Source organism: Crinia signifera, chromosome 1, assembly GCF_055691185.1.
Source record: "Crinia signifera chromosome 1, ASM5569118v1, whole genome shotgun sequence".
NCBI lineage: Eukaryota > Metazoa > Chordata > Amphibia > Anura > Myobatrachidae > Crinia > Crinia signifera.
In genome coordinates, this window is record NC_139217.1 from 263,717,239 (window position 1) to 263,735,235 (window position 17,997).

General features: G+C 41.8%; 1 protein-coding gene across 5 annotated transcripts in view; it reads left to right on the top strand.

Moving 5' to 3' along the window:
* Positions 1 to 12,270, top strand: part of ARID3A (AT-rich interaction domain 3A) — a 63,240-nt gene extending 50,970 nt beyond the window's left edge. For all 5 annotated transcript variants that reach the window (XM_083182212.1, XM_083182194.1, XM_083182220.1 and 2 more), the window contains exons 5-9: positions 3,452 to 3,635; positions 4,308 to 4,558; positions 4,688 to 4,948; positions 6,184 to 6,276; positions 10,479 to 12,270. In XM_083182212.1, the coding sequence (XP_083038338.1) occupies positions 3,452 to 3,635; positions 4,308 to 4,558; positions 4,688 to 4,948; positions 6,184 to 6,276; positions 10,479 to 10,627 (938 nt within the window). In that variant the 3' untranslated portion in view covers positions 10,628 to 12,270. The remainder of the gene's footprint in view (positions 1 to 3,451; positions 3,636 to 4,307; positions 4,559 to 4,687; positions 4,949 to 6,183; positions 6,277 to 10,478) is intronic.
* The last annotated feature ends 5,727 nt before the right edge of the window (positions 12,271 to 17,997 follow it).

Here is a 17,997-nt window from a genome sequence, read left to right on the forward strand (position 1 = left end):
CCAGAGTGATCATGCCGGTGCCTTTCAGAGAGAGGGAAAGAGGATTTTACTCAAATCTTTTCACGGTTCCCAAGCCAGATGGATCCGCCAGACCCATTTTAAACCTCAAGGCACTCAATTTGTACGTCCAGTACCATCCGTTCAAGATGGAGTCAATACATTCTGTCATAGCCTCTCTGGAGCCCCAGGAGTTCTTGCTTTCTTTAGACATAAAGGATGCGTACCTCCACGTCCCTATATGGATCCACCATCAATCTTTTCTCAGGTTCGCTGTTGGACAGGAGCATTTCCAATTCCGAGCTCTTCCGTTCGGGCTGTCCTCAGCCCCTCGCGTTTTTACGAAGCTGTTGTCAGTCCTACTAGCTTGTCTGAGGCTTCAGGGCATCAATATCGTGCCGTACTTGGACGATCTCCTGATAAAAGCATCATCCCCTTCGATTCTGCAGGAGCATGCTCACAGAACGATTCTGTTCCTGACGCAGCACGGGTGGATAATGAATTATCCAAAGTCCTCGCTGGTACCGTCCCAGCGCCTGCAATTCCTGGGCCTGTTGCTGGATACCAGCGCACAGAGAATATTCCTGCCAGAGGACAAGATCAACTCCATCCGGTTGTTGGTACGTCAGATTCTACTCCACAAGAGAGTTCAGATCCTGCTTTGCATTCGACTGATAGGAAAGATGGTGGCAGCTTTCCCGGCGCTTCAGTTTGGGAGGCTCCACTCTCGAACCCTTCAGTTGGACTTGCTTCGTCAATGGTCAGGCTCTCACCTGTTCATCCACCGGAGGGTACAGCTATCCAGTCGAGCAAGGTCGTCACTGCTGTGGTGGCTACACAGACAGAATTTGACTCAGGGCCGACGGTTCGCCATATGGGATTGGATAGTTCTGACAGCAGACGCCAGTCTCACAGGTTGGGGCGCGGTCATTCTAGATCGTCGTCTACAGGGTCTCTGGTGTCAGTGGGAAGCAAGTCTGCCCATAAACGTCCTGGAGCTCAGGGCAATTCTCAATGCTCTACTGGCCGTTCCAGACATGGTTCGGGGGAAGACTGTCAAGGTCCAGTCGGACAACGCGACGGCTGTCGCGTACCTCAACAGACAAGGAGGCACCAAGAGCAGGGGCGCCATGAAGGAGGCCGCAAGGATTCTACACTGGGCGGAGAGACACGAAGTGATTCTGTCGGCAGTATACCTGCCAGGAGTCGACAATTGGGAGGCCGACTTTCTGAGCAGGCAGAAGTTCCATCCGGGAGAATGGTCTTTGCATCCCGATGTGTTTCAGGAGCTAGTCAGGAGATGGGGTCTGCCTCAGGTAGACCTCATGGCCTCCAGGCAGAACCATCAGCTTCCCCGTTACGTATCGCGAACAAGGGACGCCGCAGCTTGGGCAGTGGACGCTCTGGAGGTTCGGTGGCCCTTCCACTTCGTCTACCTATTTCCTCCGATTCCTCTTCTAGGAAGGATTCTCAAAAAGATAAGAAGAGAAGGGGTCCGAGCCGTGTTGATAGCTCCATTCTGGCCCAGACGCACTTGGTTCGCCGAGATTCAGTCCCTGCTCATAGACCAGCCTTGGACACTCCCGGACAGGCCGGACCTCCTACAGCAGGGACCATTTCTGCACCCGGCACTGAAGCCACTCCGTTTAACGGCGTGGCTATTGAAGAAGACATCTTAAGGAAGAAGGGGATACCGGCCTCAGTAATCCCCACGATGTTGGCGGCCCGTAAGCCGGTTTCCGCAAGACATTACCACCGGATATGGCGAGCATATTCCACTTGGTGTTCCGCTCGGGGTTACCCGTTCAGGAGTTTCCGTCTGCCTAGGCTTCTTCGTTTTCTGCAGTCGGGGTTGGATTCAGGGCTTCGTCTAGCTTCCCTGAAGGTCCAGGTTTCTTCACTGTCCATTCTGTTTCAGAAGAAGTTGGCTTCGCTGCCAGAAATCAAGACGTTTTTGCAAGGGGTGGCCAGAGTCCAGCCCCCCTTCGTTCCTCCTACGCCGCCGTGGGATCTGCCTTTGGTTTTGCGCTTCCTGCAGTCCGATACTTTTGAGCCCTTGGAGCAGGTAGATTTAAAATTCCTGACATGGAAGACAGTTACGCTGTTGGCTCTGGCTTCGGCAAGGAGAGTCTCAGAGTTGGGTGCTCTGTCTTGCCGGGCACCTTTTCTTGTTTTTCATTCGGACAGGGCGGAGCTACGTACGAGGGCCTCCTTCCTGCCTAAAGTGGTTACTTCTTTTCACGTGAATCAGCCGATTGTCATCCCTGCCTTTACGGACTCCGACCCGCAATCGGTCTCCCTGGATGTGGTCCGAGCTTTGCGAGTTTATGTGTCCAGAACTGCGTCCTTGAGGAAATCAGACGGCCTATTTGTCCTGTATGACGCCCTTAAACGGGGTTGGCCGGCCTCTAAGCAGACCATAGCTCGCTGGATCAAGCTCACTATTAGGCAGGCCTATTTGGCTGAAGGTAGGGCTCCGCCTTCCTCTATCACGGCTCACTCCACCCGGTCGGTGGGCACGTCGTGGGCGGCGCGACGAGGCGCGTCTTCAGTTCAGTTATGTAGAGCGGCTACTTGGTCGTCCTCTCACACCTTCATTAGGTTCTATAGATTCGACACGTTCGCCTCGTCAGCGGCGGATTTTGGTCGATTGGTCTTGCAGGCTCCTCCGAGTTCTCCCGCCCAAGGGGGAATCTTTGGAACCTCCCCAGCGTGAACGCCAGTGTCCCCTGCCGGATGATAGAGAAAAGAGGAATTTGGTACCTACCGGTAATTCCGTTTCTCTGAATCCGCAGGGGACACTGGCCTCCCTCCCTACTCTGGTCGCCTGCCGGTCATTGTTGTCATGTGTGTACAGTTGTTGTTGTCTGTATATATGCATATATGTTGTAAATATGTGGTTATTTGTCAGTAGTAGTCTGGTGTCCTTCCTCTCGTTCCAATTTTCCTAACTGGGGATTGTGGGTACTAGAGGGGAGGAGCCAGCTGCTTAAAGTTACAGTGTGCCAGTTCCCAGCCATCCACCTCTATTACCCAGCGTGAACGCCAGTGTCCCCTGCGGATTCAGAGAAACGGAATTACCGGTAGGTACCAAATTCCTCTTTTTCCACTGTGTATTGCCTTGACAAAGGGGCGTTGTTGCCCCGAAACGTTGGCCGTTTTTGGCATGTTTGCCTAATACAACCTTTTTTGCATTTAACCAAGACCCTGGAGTGCCTGCTTTCTTTGTCCATTTGTTTATTGCTTAGCACGGCACCAGGGCAGTTGCCGCAGTAAGGAGAGTGCCAGTCCGCAGTTCCACATTATATATATATATATATATATATATATATATATATATATATATATATATATATATATATATATATATATATATATATATATATATATATATATATATATATATATATATATATATATATATATAAACACATAGTGTTGATCCTTCTACTAGGGACGCCTGTAAACAGAATTCCCATAATGGCGAAGCAAGTCTTGGACTTGTACATGTTGTATGTCCTGGTGACAGAGAAAGGAGGGCTAGTCGAAGTTATCAACAAGAAGCTCTGGCGAGAGATAACAAAAGGTCTAAATCTGCCAACCTCGATCACCAGTGCTGCCTTTACCCTGCGCACACAGTGAGTACCTCCTTTTTATATATTTTGTAATACTTTGCATTTATGACATTACTGTTGTTTCGGTAAGTAATTTATTGACCAATAAGTTTAGCTGGTCCTTCAACTCTGCCACTAGCACTTTAATCTATTGTTCTGACTTACAGCATCAGTCAGGATTTATTGGTTTTCTGTTTTCAGTCTTTTTTTATAAAGTTTTTAAAATTCAAATTCTTTAAGCTGCATCTTGGCACACAATTTTATATGCCACCTAGTAAGTTTGGATGATAGTTTTTGGTTTTGGAAGAATCCTATGTAGACCTATATTAAAATAGCAGCCAATATACTTATTGCATATACTGCAGTAGTAGTATTCCATTATGTGTCTGCTGAAAGGACTACGTGTGCCTGAACACACTACAGGTAATTACAGTAGGAGAACTTTGCTTGCTTTGGCTCACACTTCTATGGAATGTGAGCCAGAAAGAAGGAGGTTCCAACTTCAAGTAACACATGTTTATATCATGAGGTTCAGTGTAACAGAAAGATGGTCACGGTGCCAAACCAGATATTAAATTTGAGCTTATTAAGTGATGCTAATATACTTCCATCTGTCTATGCTCTTCTCCTGGCCCGGAACGTTCCCTTTTTTCTGTTTAATTTTTGTTCCCCTGAATGTGACCATCTTCTTTGCAGGTACATGAAGTATTTATACCCCTATGAATGTGAGAAGAGAGGCCTTAGTAATCCTAATGAGCTGCAGGCCGCCATTGACAGTAACCGTCGGGAAGGGCGCAGGCAGAGCTTTGGAGGTTCCCTATTCACATACTCTCCAACTGGAGCTCCAAATCTGCTTTCTTCCCCAAAGATGCAGGTGCCTGCCATGACGCTAGGAGGAGCTGCAACAAATGGGAGCACCCTTACTCCCCTACAGAAGATCAAGAAAGGTGAGTGAGCCTAAAGTAAATGGCATGTGTGTGTTTTGCCATTTTTTGGTTAATCTCTACAAGTCTTTGGATTTCATTCTTTTGAACTCTTGTATGGATGTGTACAAGCAATGTATTTTCTCTTTGCAGAGGAAGACTCTCCGTTGTCTTTGACCATGCCGTCCAGGGTTCCAGTGACTTTGTCTGGACATTCTATGGTGGCAGCTCAGGTGGCTGCTCAGGCAGCAGCACTGGAGCAGCTCAGAGAAAAGCTGGAGTCCGGGGAACCACCTGAGAAGAAGTTGGCACTAGGGTCTGAGGACCAACAGCGCTTGGTGCAGCGAGCTATTCATCAGAACCTCCTGGCAATGTCCACACAATTTCCCATGAACATCCGCATCAACAGCCAAGGTAATTTTTGTGCTCAGAAATTGCAGATAAAAATGGATTATATTAATAGGTTATTTTGTTTCTGAACAAGCATTGCTAAATGTTTACCAGACTGTGCATTTAGTTGATTAAGTAATCTCAATGAATGTGTATAGCTATAGCTGTGTCATATGTTTTTACACCAAAATTCTGGTTTCGAGTTGGTACCTTTCACACTAATGAAGGTACCTAGCAAAATCCATGGTTGTCAAAGTGGATGGGAGTACCTGGGTTTTATGCCCCAGTAGGGGTTCATTCAGTGGCTACTTTTATCATAACCTGGGTATAGAAACCCTATTACACCCTTTCACATTGCAGCAAATTGGGAGAAACCCTGGTCAAGATCAGAGTTGCCGAGTCAGTGCACAAAAACAATGGTATTCCCATTTACATCTGCACATGACTTGGGTTTTTTTCTGGGTCCTTGCCTCGGTGTGAAGAAGGTATTGGAGGTGTCATATTGACTTTCATTTCAAGACTATTTATGCTTTTTAGTGATTTTATTTTATTTATTGCCAATTCAAGAGAAATATTATGTACAGTATGGCTGATATAGTCTTAAAAAGGAATTAATGTACTCTTCCACTCCACCAATCCCCCTCTCCCAGTTAAACAGACATACCCAAATTTTAGTAACTGGTAAATACATAGGGGTATATTCAATTAGCAGCAGTGTTTACGCGAATTGGATATCCCTGTTGCAAGTCCACACTGATGGACTTAACCTCACAGCTTATGCGGAATTGCTGGGTTTCCATGTGTGAGTCGCAATATTTTTTTGGGCACTGGGTAAGGTTATTTAATCGAATACCCAACCTCGGCAACGAGGTTGGGTATTCAACCCCCCATATAAATACTTTACTTTGGGCCAGTAGTTGTCATCCTCATGTTTTGAGTATGTGTCTCTGTGGAAGTATGTGGGGTACTGACCCAGCAAAATGGATTAACTCGCCTGTGCATGATTGAAGAAATCCTCAAACCAAACCATGACCAGTTGGTGGGACTTGAGGACCGGTGTTGAGAAACCTTCTTTGCAGTGTATGGTGATATTGATTGAAAGTTTGCAACGGCCCCAACCCCGTTGTAAATACAACCAATGTGTGTTTCTCAATCAATTAAACCGCAAAAATTGCAGCCTTGTCAATAGGTCTGAATTAGGCTCTACATACCATTTGTGCAGATAAAATACATTATTAATTTCTTTCTCTCCTTTTCAGCTGAGGGCAGACAAGACTCTGCTGTTAACCTCACAACTAATGGCACAAACAGTATTAGCATGTCAGTGGAGCTGAACGGTATTGTATACACTGGTAAGTTGCTGTGTCCTCTTACATTAGCTCTTGCAATTAAGTACTATTTTAGATTTTGTTTTAATTTGTGTGTACAAGGAATTTTCAGTTTAGAGAATAAAAAGAACAATTTTCCCCTCATCTGCTGGACGGTTTTGTCCAGTGCCGTCCCTGACCCTCATAACTTTACTGAAATACTGCCTGTCGAAACAACATGCGTATTTCATGCTCTACCATCCACTAGGGCAGGGGTGGCCAAACCGGTCCTCGAGATCTACCAACGGTCCACGTTTTCCAGGTTACCTAGCTGGTTCACAGCTGCAGTCATTACTAACTGTCACATTTTTAAACCTGCTGCTTTCATTCCTACTATAGACCCCCAGGTTGCCTGGAAAACATGCACCGTTGGTAGATCTTGAAGACAGGTTTGGCCACCCCTGCACTAGGGCGTGGTGGGAGAATAAAATGTTGACCTTACCCTTGTCTACCTAATGATCCTGTTGACCTTACCCATGTCGACCTAATGACCCTGTCGACCTGGCCCTGTCGACCTAATGACCCTGTCTACCTAATGACCCTGTCGACCTAATGACCCTGTCGACCTTACCCATGTCGACCTAATGATTCTGTCGACTTAATGCTTGTCGACCTACTTGCTGGTGACCTAATGAGCCATACCCATTGTTACCATGACAATGGAATACTACTTACTGACTACCGTTTCTTGGTTAATTGTCCAGGCTTACCTGAGTAGAAATGTTTTCCTAGATTAGCAACACTAGAACAATGAGGCAACGTATTTGAATGTATAGAATCGTAAACCTATATGTTTGTAATGTGGTTTAGAGGTGGCTCCATTTATAATTTTGCATGGAGATTTTATGCGTTGGCTTTGTACAATTGCTAAGTATACCTGTACATCCTTTTTTTACGAATTAGTTTTTACTGCATGACTTAAAATATTGTAGCTAATAAAAGGTAGAGACTGAGTATTTGTGGTATATATACAATGTGGAGTAGAGTACCTTTTAGTATAGTAATACACTTAATTAGACTTTCCTAGAGAGAGTCTGGTCATGAGGTAAATATGATACAATTTCCTCAGGAAAAAAATTGTCTTAAATGAGTTTTGCTTGCCTATGAGCATTTTCAGTCTAGTGCAGGCCTGGGCAACCTGTGGCTCTCCAGCAGTTGTGAAACTAGACATGCCAGCATGACCTAAATAAGTTAACATTCCCTGATACTAAAACTGCGGGCAGGGCATGCAGCAATTTCCCAACTGCTGAAGAGCAACAGTTTTGGCCTGGCCTGGTCTATTAGGTAAAGCAAGGAGAGACAAAAAAGTCATTGGTCATTGTGAGGCAGTAGGGAAGGTTCTAGTAAAGAGCTTGTTCACTATTTTAAATCTGTAGTAGAGGGGGAAATGTAATAAACCAAACTGGGTTTAACTGTCATTTTATCAATTGTGCAAGCTGCATGGTTACTATGGACAAATTCACAACATTAATTCTCTCCAAAACTTGATATATCTCACCATACAGTCTGATCTCCTATTTTAGGGATAAAAAAAATCTACTATTGTGCTATTGGGTACAAAAATCAAATTTAAATTTAGAAAACCTGTAACTAAAATGCTGCTTGGTAAAGTATTTAATAGCTGTGCTGTGGAGGCTAAAGTCTATAAAGCTGAAAGATCTTTCACTAAAATTGGGTTTCAATTAGCCTTCGACCTGTGACTCAATGTCAGATTTTATGGATTAAAGACCCCCTAATTCATACTAATACTATATTAGTATGAATTAAGGGGGTCTTTAATCCATAAAATCCGTGTTCATTACAGCACCCTGCATCTACCATGCAGTTCCCCTTCCCTGCCTTGGGTGCAGCTCTCTGCTGTGGTGCTTCTAGCACAGTGTGGCTTGTATTTCAGCACTGATAGGCAGACCAGACCTGTGCTGGAGTGAAGGTGCGCCAGTCACCCATACCAAGTATTTAGCATACAATGGATTTGCATTAGATGGTGACTATAAGTTATTACTTAAAATACAACATCAAAGCACATTGGCCAGAAAGCATTTATAGTAGCTGAGCTAAAATTTGGGATAAGCTTTTTAGCAAAATGCTATGTGTACCACAGAAACAAACACAGCCCAATCCTTGGCAAATAACATTCCAACAGTGAAGAACAGAGGTAAGCCTTTCCCAAGCGGGGACTTGGGCATCTTATACTGCAGCACATCCTGCATCAGACTAGAAAACCAAAGCTAGTGAGTATGCTCACCATTCAGGAGGACACCCTGGCCAAAGCAAAGTTTTGGTCTCAATCCAGTTGAAAATCCGTGGCACTGTTTAAAATTACATAATAAAGTTTCATCCAATCAGCCTCAACAACTATGAATTTTTGCTCATTCTTCCTTGCATATTTGCTCAAACTGTGCACACCTGATTGAAAGCTTGCAGTACCCCAAAAGCTGCTCTAGCAAAATAAAAGTGGTTGTAACAGGTACTTTTGTAAGCCTTTTTCATTTAAAAACAAAATAAACATGGCAGAAAAAAAAATCAGTGTGAAAAATGCACTTCTTGCGCTTACAAGTTTGCAGTAAGAATTATGGTCTTGAACAATTTGGTTAATATATGTAATAAAAACAAAGGGGTAAATTCAATGCTGTATTGGCGAGCTATGATGGTGAGCAGTGCCTATTGCTCGCAGTCATAACCCATCCTCTGTATTCATCCCACCCTCCTACACTCACAGTTTCTAAAAAGTGAGGTGGAAACGGCGAGTGCGGCCATCAAAATGCGAGGCTTGCGGCTATATTAGTGGTGAACCTCGCCGTTCGGGGGAATCCCCAGAACATACAATAGGGCGAGGGGGTGCAACGGCAAGGATGGCTTTTTTTCGGCAATCCTCACCGTTATACCCGCTTATAAACTTTTGCAAGCACAGTTTATCATGTTTTCCAAATTTTATGGGAAGCTTGACTTAACCCTTTGATGCCAAGTGAATTTGTCAAAATAGGTGTGAATATTGCAAAAGCAATCCTTTTTATTAGTAATACTGACCTATAATGTTCACCTTTTTTTTTTTTCTTTTTATAGCAAATCTTTTTTTACACATTTTTGTTATTTGAATTTATATAACAAATGTGAGCGATGCTGGCATATTTAGCGGATATTTTGCACATCTCACAGATGGTGGCACTCAAAAGGGTTTCTTTACATTGTGCTGGGCATGCTTGTTCCTTTGGGCAGTTAATCGTCTTGAGCACTTGACTTGTATTCTAATCAAAGGAAAAGCCCTTTATAGACCACATACTAGTTTCTGCACAAATGCATGACCAGTAATATTAAAACAGCCATGCCATGTTTTCCCGTTTATAGCCCTTTGCCTCAGAGCAACTCGACTATTCTCTCTTGGGATTGTATAGAAATGTGAAGCTGCTTTGAGTGGAAATCATGAAGAATATAAAAAAATAATAATAATTTCCTTGTTAATTCTGCATTTCCATAAATACATCAGCGAATCCATTACTTGCAGACCAGACCAGACCTGTGCTGTGCTCATCTCTCCTAATACAACTTGTCAGAATCAAAACGCATGATGCATCACATAAACTCACCTCTTGATATGCATAGATACCTTTAAAGGCCTGCTAATGGGGGAGAGAAATACAGTACCTGGAATGTATGTGCCTCATTATTATAACTAATTTGCTTTAGAGAACATTGCAAAAAAAAAGACATCTGTATATTTTTTTTTCTCCTCATGAAAAATGTATTTATGCAAATTGTCTTTCTTTAACATTTCATGGGTATGGTATAGCAGATAGACAGTATTTAATTTGACACTGAAAAAGGTCGACCTGGAAAAAGGTTAACACAAGAAGACATTCATGAGGTTTTTTTGGGGGTTTTTTTGGGGTTGATGTCTCAGCACATGTTCCTCCAATTATTGTACTGTTACTCTCGCCATGTTTCGGGCTAGGTGCCTCGCTTCTCTGCTGCAGCATTTGGCATCCATGTGGACTCTGTTGGGAGCGGTAAAAAAAAAAAGAATCTTTGAGGTGTCAACCTTATGCTTGCATCGACCTCTTGGCCATGTCGACCATACCTAGACATGGTTAGCCATCTGACTAACACATTTCATTATTTTGTGTGAAACGTTGTGCTTTTTTTTTAAATCGCTTTTCTAAGCCTGTTTTTATCATTTTTGTTTTCAATAGGCGTGCTGTTTGCTCAACATCCTACCTCGACATCTGGAATTGGTAAAGGTAGTATCACTCGGACTGCCAGCATGGCAGGGACCAGTAGCACATCGCTGGCTCCACCTTCTGCTCCTCAGGCTCCCAATACCAACAGTTCCTCACCTTGACAGTGCCGCCAAATCCAAATACAGCTAACGCCAAAAACTAAAGAATGGAAATCACTCTGTATTTTACTCTCAGGTTTATTACTCCTGGTCATTGCTAACCTCCGGAAAGCAACGCAGGGTTCAGACGGGGTCCAGATTGAGCCAGTATGGGGGTAAAAACCCCTTTATTATCTCTGTAAAACCATAAAGACCATATACCTCACTTCTTGCACTGTAAGAAAATGTAGAATATATATATATATATATATATATATATATATATAATATTCATATTCTATATCTATCAAACACAAACCATATCACCCATCCCCTCAATTTTGTGCTCTGGATCTGACTTACATGCAACTTTTTTTTTTTTTTTAGAGCTAGAGAAAGAAACTATGGAATTTTAATTGTTTTTTTTTTATGTTTGGTCTAAATGCCTTTTTAACTCTTAAAGGAAGGAAGAAAAATGTAAACTTCTAAAGAAATCTATATAAATATATATATAAATATTGCTGTATCCCTGTCGCTGGACTTATAAGGGGCACAGAATCTCTGCACGATGGGACGTGCCTGCTGCTCTGGATTGTGGGTCTAGTCATTTCCACCCCTCACAGACTCTGGAATGTAATCCGAGGGAGCAGGGAATGCAGATCACTGAATGTTTGCTTGATTTTTGTTCCTGTGGTTGCCTGAAGTCTTGAGGTTTAGACAACATCTGAACTTCAAGTAGACTACACCATTCCATTAACTCCCACCCCAATACAATCTTTTATACGGGTCATATCAGCTGGTAAAATAACTGTCATCACAAAAGCAGGTTATTTCATGTTTTATTTTGGATGTTTCTAATTATTCTCTTAGCTTTCCTGCATTTACCTTTTCTCTGATTGGTTCATGCTGGCAGTACATTGTTCCCTCTACTTATGAGTGCTTCTGGTAATTAGAATGAAACATTGGTGATCTTTTTCATAATATTCACAGATCTATTGGTTAATGTGCCCATGCTACAGTACCGTGCTATCTACTTTCAAGTGTATATATATTGGAACTGCAGTCTTATCACAGCTAATAGGGCTTTGTTAGGAATTTATGGGTTAGATGCACTAAGCTTCAAAAGTGATGATCAGCCAGCCAATCCGCTCCTACTAGCCATGTCACAGACTGGGGCAGATGTATTAAGCCTTAACGAGATAAATACAAGGGTGATAAAGAGAGATAAACGTCCAGCCAATCACCTGCTAACTGCCATGTTACAGGCTGTGTTTGAAAAAAAGTCAGTAAGGAGCTGATTGGCTGGATGGTTATCTCTCTTTATCACCCTTGCATTTATCTCTTGTTTAAGGTGTCCATACACTAGTAAGATTTATCTTCAGATCTGGATGGTTGGAACAAAAACATGGTTATGGATGAGTGACAGTTTGTCAGTTTTCCAGCATTTCCAAGTAAATGGTCAACTGTCATTTGCTCTCATCCATAACCATGTTTTTGTTACAACCAGCCAGATCTGAAGATAAATCTGCATGTGTATGGCTACCTTAAGTCTTAATACATTTGCCCCACTGTTTGAAAAATGTCAGGTAGCTGATTGGTTATTTATCACTCTGCATTTTATCACTTTTTGAAGCTTAGTGCATCTGGCCCAATGTATTTTAGGGGAGATAGAGATATATATATATATATATATATATATATATATATATATATATATATATATATATATATATATATATATATATATATATATATATATATATATATATATATATATATACATACATACATACATACATACATACATACATACATACATACATACATACATACATACATACATACATACATACATACATACATACATACATACATACATACATACATACATACATACATACATACACCCTTTTACACACTAATGTAGTTACATATGGCTGTGATTGGTAAACTATGTGAAGGGTTCACATTTTTTTCATTGTCATTTTGTTCCAAGGAGGCAGTAGGAAGCATATCTGGAAAGTTTGGGCAGTAGTGGAGAAAATGAAAAAAGGACATGTAATATTTCACAATGGGAATTATGTTGTAACTACTGTCCCACTGGCTTCAATAGGGCAACTGCATATTATAGCTTTATAGTACCTTCTGCTGACCCATTATACTTAACCTCTCCCTTTCCTCTTCTCTCCTGTCCTGGCTTGCACATCACACCCAACGTTCGCAGTGGGAGCTCGGATGCGGTATAACTTGCACATACCACTGCATACAACTGCAATAAGGTCATCATGCAAACTTCTGTGATGATCTCATTTACATCAGGGAGCAACTTGCTGTGCCCACTGGTGTTTTCATTTAAATTGTCATGTTGTTTTTTTAAACTTCATGGGTGAAGAATAAACGTGCTGACCTAGAGCGGTGATTAGCAAACCTCTGTCCGCATGTCCCCTCCCCAGTTCACGTTTTCCAGGTTTCCACACAGAATTGCAAGTGAAATAATTGGCTGCACCTGTGGATCTTTCAAAATGTCAGTGCATGAGTGCACCTGCCGGGTGACTTGGAAAACATGAACTGTTTGGGAGTACATGAGGACCGAGTTTGGAAACCGCTGCTCTAGAGCATCTTGATGAGGTTCTAATCATGCACACCACTACTGCGCAAACCTTTCCAGCTGAAGGTTAAACACCGTGCAAAAGTCCCATAAATCATGTATAGTTTCCTTTTTTGGGATCTCTGACACCTACTACAGGGCCCATAGATATGTTTTATGAGTTGCACATTCTAGTAACTGTACTGTATATTGCACACATGGGGGTTTATTATAACTTTCTTATGTCCTCCTAATATAGTCAGGATTTGCAAGCGATTTCCGCACCGTACTAATTCTGATTCATTGTCTGGTATTTGTAGAAAGTACATTTCAGTGCAGCCATCCCACCACACCCAGAGTAAGAATGGGCAGAGAAGCAAGATGAAATATAAATGTATTATGCTGTGTCAGAGAGGCCTTATTGTAGGGGTTGGGGAGCCCCAAGAGTTCTATTTAAAATCAGACAGACTAGTCTAAAAGTAACATTTTTCTAAATATATATTTGTAACTATAATGTGTGTGTGTGTGTGCTGGGCAAGGGATTGTTAGACTCAGGGTTTGTGTTTTCATCATCACTTGTTTTCTGAATCACTCCATGTGAATCTTAGGGGTAGAGCTATCTTATAACTCAGGGTATATTCTGTTGTCTCTGGCTCTACCGCCAATGCCTGGAGGAAGGCTACTTGGGGGTAGTTTGGGTTTGAGTAGGAGACAGTGCTTTGCTCAGGGTGGCTTGCCTTCATCCTGATGTAGCCTGACTCAGTAAGATTATGAAGGGGTTTAATTTGCCTTATGTTGCCTGTGGGGTTTGGGCTTCCCTTAATCTTCAATAAGAAAATGTTAATATTTTTTGTCTAATTCTGTTATTTACTGCTCTCCAGTTCCTGCAGATGAACCCTACAATCAGTAGATACCTCATTAATGATAAAGGGACAGAGTGTGTGGCTGGGTGTCTAGGGTACTGCACAGTGTGCTGCAGGTACAGTGGAGTAATGAGAAACTGTCCTAAGCAGCTTTGTTGTGCGTACCACTAGGGAAACCTGAGTCCGTACAGACTACCCCTCACATGTATGTACCAAAAATGTCTGAGCACGGGTTGCATGTTTCTCTGACATGCTAGTCTAGTCCATTGCTGGTAAAATGAAACATTGCTTTTGTCAGGATATCTGTTCAGTAGGGCTATAATATTGTTACTGACTGAGCTGCCCTTAACCTCAGGGATCCTTCTCAATACGCTTCATTTTTTATTTAATTCTGTGCCCGTAATACCTATCCTTGTCTTCTGATGCACTAAATGCCTTTTATACATTTGCTGAACTGCCGAGGTAATGCCAAGTGGCCACATATATATCTGGAGTCAGTGGGACACCCCTCGTGGCATGGGACACTTCTCTATTCTTTCTGTCTTCGCTTTATTTGTATTTAAGGGGTTAGTAGATTATTTTAGCAACATTTGTGAAATCTCATTTATTATTTTTTCATTTTTGTTCTTTTACGGGATTATGTCTTTTTTTATTTTTTTATTTTACTGCTAATATTTCTATCTATCTATTTTGGTCAATATCATTTCACCACCTTGTCCTGTAGCCCTGTGACTATTATGCTTGGTGTAATGGCGGTAACTGTATTTGTGGGATGGGTCGGGTTAGCATTTATTTTGTGTGTTTCAGGGCTATAGGATATAGTGGTGAAAAAATCAAACAATAAAATGCACATTATTCACACGAACCCTTTTTATACCAGGGTGGATGGTAACTTTGTTGAAGTGTGTTGAAACGTCTGGTATAAACGGGGTTAAACTCAGGAATGTCACATCTCTACCTCAAAACTCTGTGGGTGTAATTACTCACATTGCTGGAAACATATATTTCACAGGTTGGTTTGTTTGTCTTTGTGTTTTTTTCCCCTCAAATTCTTCAGGTATTAAAGCCTTGTGATTATAAATAGTCTAATGTATAAAGAAAAAAGAAAAAAAACTGAAAGTTTACATTTTATAACATTATGCAGATTGTATTTAAACTCCAGAATATTTAAAGAAAAATTGTAACTGAGCTTGATGGAATATTAAAAAAAAAAAAAAAAAAAAATTTTAATTGTTGTTTTTTTTTTTTTTTTTTTTTTTGCTGCGTTTGGGGTTACAAATAAAAAATTAAAAAAAACAATGTGACATCTGTTCGTTGCTTGAAACCTTAATGAAAAATAAAAGTCAAAATATTGAGCACACAGACGTTTGTATAATATCTATTTAGTGTGTATTTCCATTACTCCATACTAAGTTATACTGTGTGTTTTATGTACTCTTCTTAGTTTTAATTATGTGGTATTATTGCCCATACAGTACAGGTGCAATAATTGCATGTGATTTGGTCTAGTTCACATCGCACGCAAATCACGTGATTTGCGTGCGATGCGATCGGGACCCAGTTCAAAAAGTGCAGCACATACTTTTTGATCTGTGCAGTGGGATGTGCGTCGGAGCACGCATCGCACCCACAAATCGCACTGTGTGGGCACCTTTACCTGTGATAATAAAAATTAAAACAAATTTGATTACAAGATATGTAAATAAGGTGGTATTTATCAAAGCTTGGTTTGTATAAAATGGTGAGAAATAAAGTACTAGCTAAACAATTTCTACCTTACTTGTTACAGGATGTGTTTTGAAAAATGACTGTAACAGATTGGTACTTTACCTCACAATTTTATCTTTCCGAGGATGGATAAAAGTACCCCCATCGTGCTAAATATGTAACTGTCAGACAGTTGTGCTTAGTGCTTTAGCTTATACTGCCTTATTTGTACAAATTTACATACACCATGTACATTCACACATGAATGGTTGTCACTTCCATTTACAGTTGCATGTCTCATGTACAGTAGCAAAAACCATACTGAAAACCAGAAACAAAATGAATGAAAGTTGCATGTGAATTTTGTAAATGATTTGTCAAAGTAGCTAATGTAGCCTTCATAATAATAAACATAGGAGCTTCCTAATGAGCAAAGCCTGAAAGCAGTGTTTGCTAAAATGCAATACTTCATTACCATGGTCTTACATGTATAGAAATGTAGTTTATTTTATACTTTGAAAGCGTTTCTAAAAACGCTTTTGCAAGTTAATCCTCTGTATCTGCGATCATATCCTCTTTATCACCATGGAACTCTTTGTAATACTTGAGCACACTAAATAGTTTGTTTATATGGCTGGTATAATGTATTTGGGGCACAGATGGTACAAGGCATTACTGCCTCACACCACTAAGTTTTAAATCGCACTATGGTCCTAACTGTTGAATTTGTATATTCGGTACTCTTTACCTAGAAGGGCGCCCACGATTTTGATCATGGGCATCGTTAGTAAAACATCGCGATTTCCCATAGGGAACAATGTTAAATGTCCCAATTGACCCGATTTTCCTGTTCAATGTCTCAATTGACCCGATTTTTCCATAGGAAACAATGTTAAATGGCCCACAGAGGTCAAACAGGCACCCTATAGTGTGAAATGGCCCCCACAATTGTTAACGCCACCCCACGATCAACGTCAACCCGAAGAGTGGCGAGCGACAGCGGTACGCGTCCTACGACCTTTTCATACCCCCACTATCCACGTCGGCGTGGAGTTGAGAATAGAAAGTGTGGCGAGTCCGAAGCGTGGCCAGCGGACGCGTATACCTGTGAAGTTGTCCGCGTCCCCTCGCGGGGCTCGCTCGCCACGCTTCGGGCTCGCCACACTTTCTATTCTCAACTCCACGCCGACGTGGATAGTGGGGGTATGAAAAGGTCGTAGGACGCGTACCGCCGACGCTCGCCACTCTTCGGGTTGACGTTGATCGTGGGGTGGCGTTAACAATTGTGGGGGCCATTTCACACTTCAGGGTGCCTATTTGGCCTCTGTGGGCCATTTAACATTGTTTCCTATGGAAAAATCGGGTCAATTGAGACATTGAACAGGAAAATCGGGTCAATTGGGACATTTAACATTGTTCCCTATGGGAAATCGCGGGCATCGCGTCAGTCGCATCGCACCCGATTTTTTAGTGCATGCGATGGGCGCCCTTCTAGGTAAAGAGTACCGTATATTCTCCCCATACCAACAAAATTAACGCTAGTCAACATTATTGGAATTTCAATAATCTATGACTTTCTATATATGTACATTGTTCGAATACTTTTTATCTTTTAATACTTGTACATGGACTGTAAAGCCCCATACACACTAATTGCCCTTCTGAGCAATATCATTTGTAATATCGTCGAGAGTGCACGCTCATTTTAGTTAGCGATGCATGTTCCAGCGGATCAGTAACATGTGCCGGTGGGTGAAATGTAATGTGCAGAGTAAGATTTGGTACATATTTGCTGCTTTATTCTTACACTGCAATTTAGATTTTAGTTTGAAAACCCTCCACCCAGATCTAACTCTATGCACATGTTACATTTGCCCCACCTGCAGTGCAACAGGGTTTTGTCCATCTACAAAAATTGAAGCCTGGCGCACAGGTCTGAATTAGGCCCTTGTCCTACATCCTCTGTGCATATAACTCAAATTTTACTTGAACAGTTGAATGTTCAGAGCGGAATCGATGATGTCACTTAACGGAATCTTTTTTCGCGTGCATGCACTATGTTGTTCTCCTGGGATATCATCTAGTTCAGTGGTTCACAAACATCTTTGAATCACTGCACCCTAGAATATAAAAAAAAAAATTTAGCGGTACCCCTAGGTTTTGTGCAGTTCATATCTAGACCATGTACAGTATTACTTGAACATAGTGAAAGAAGGTTCCTGGCAGACTCTGTAGAA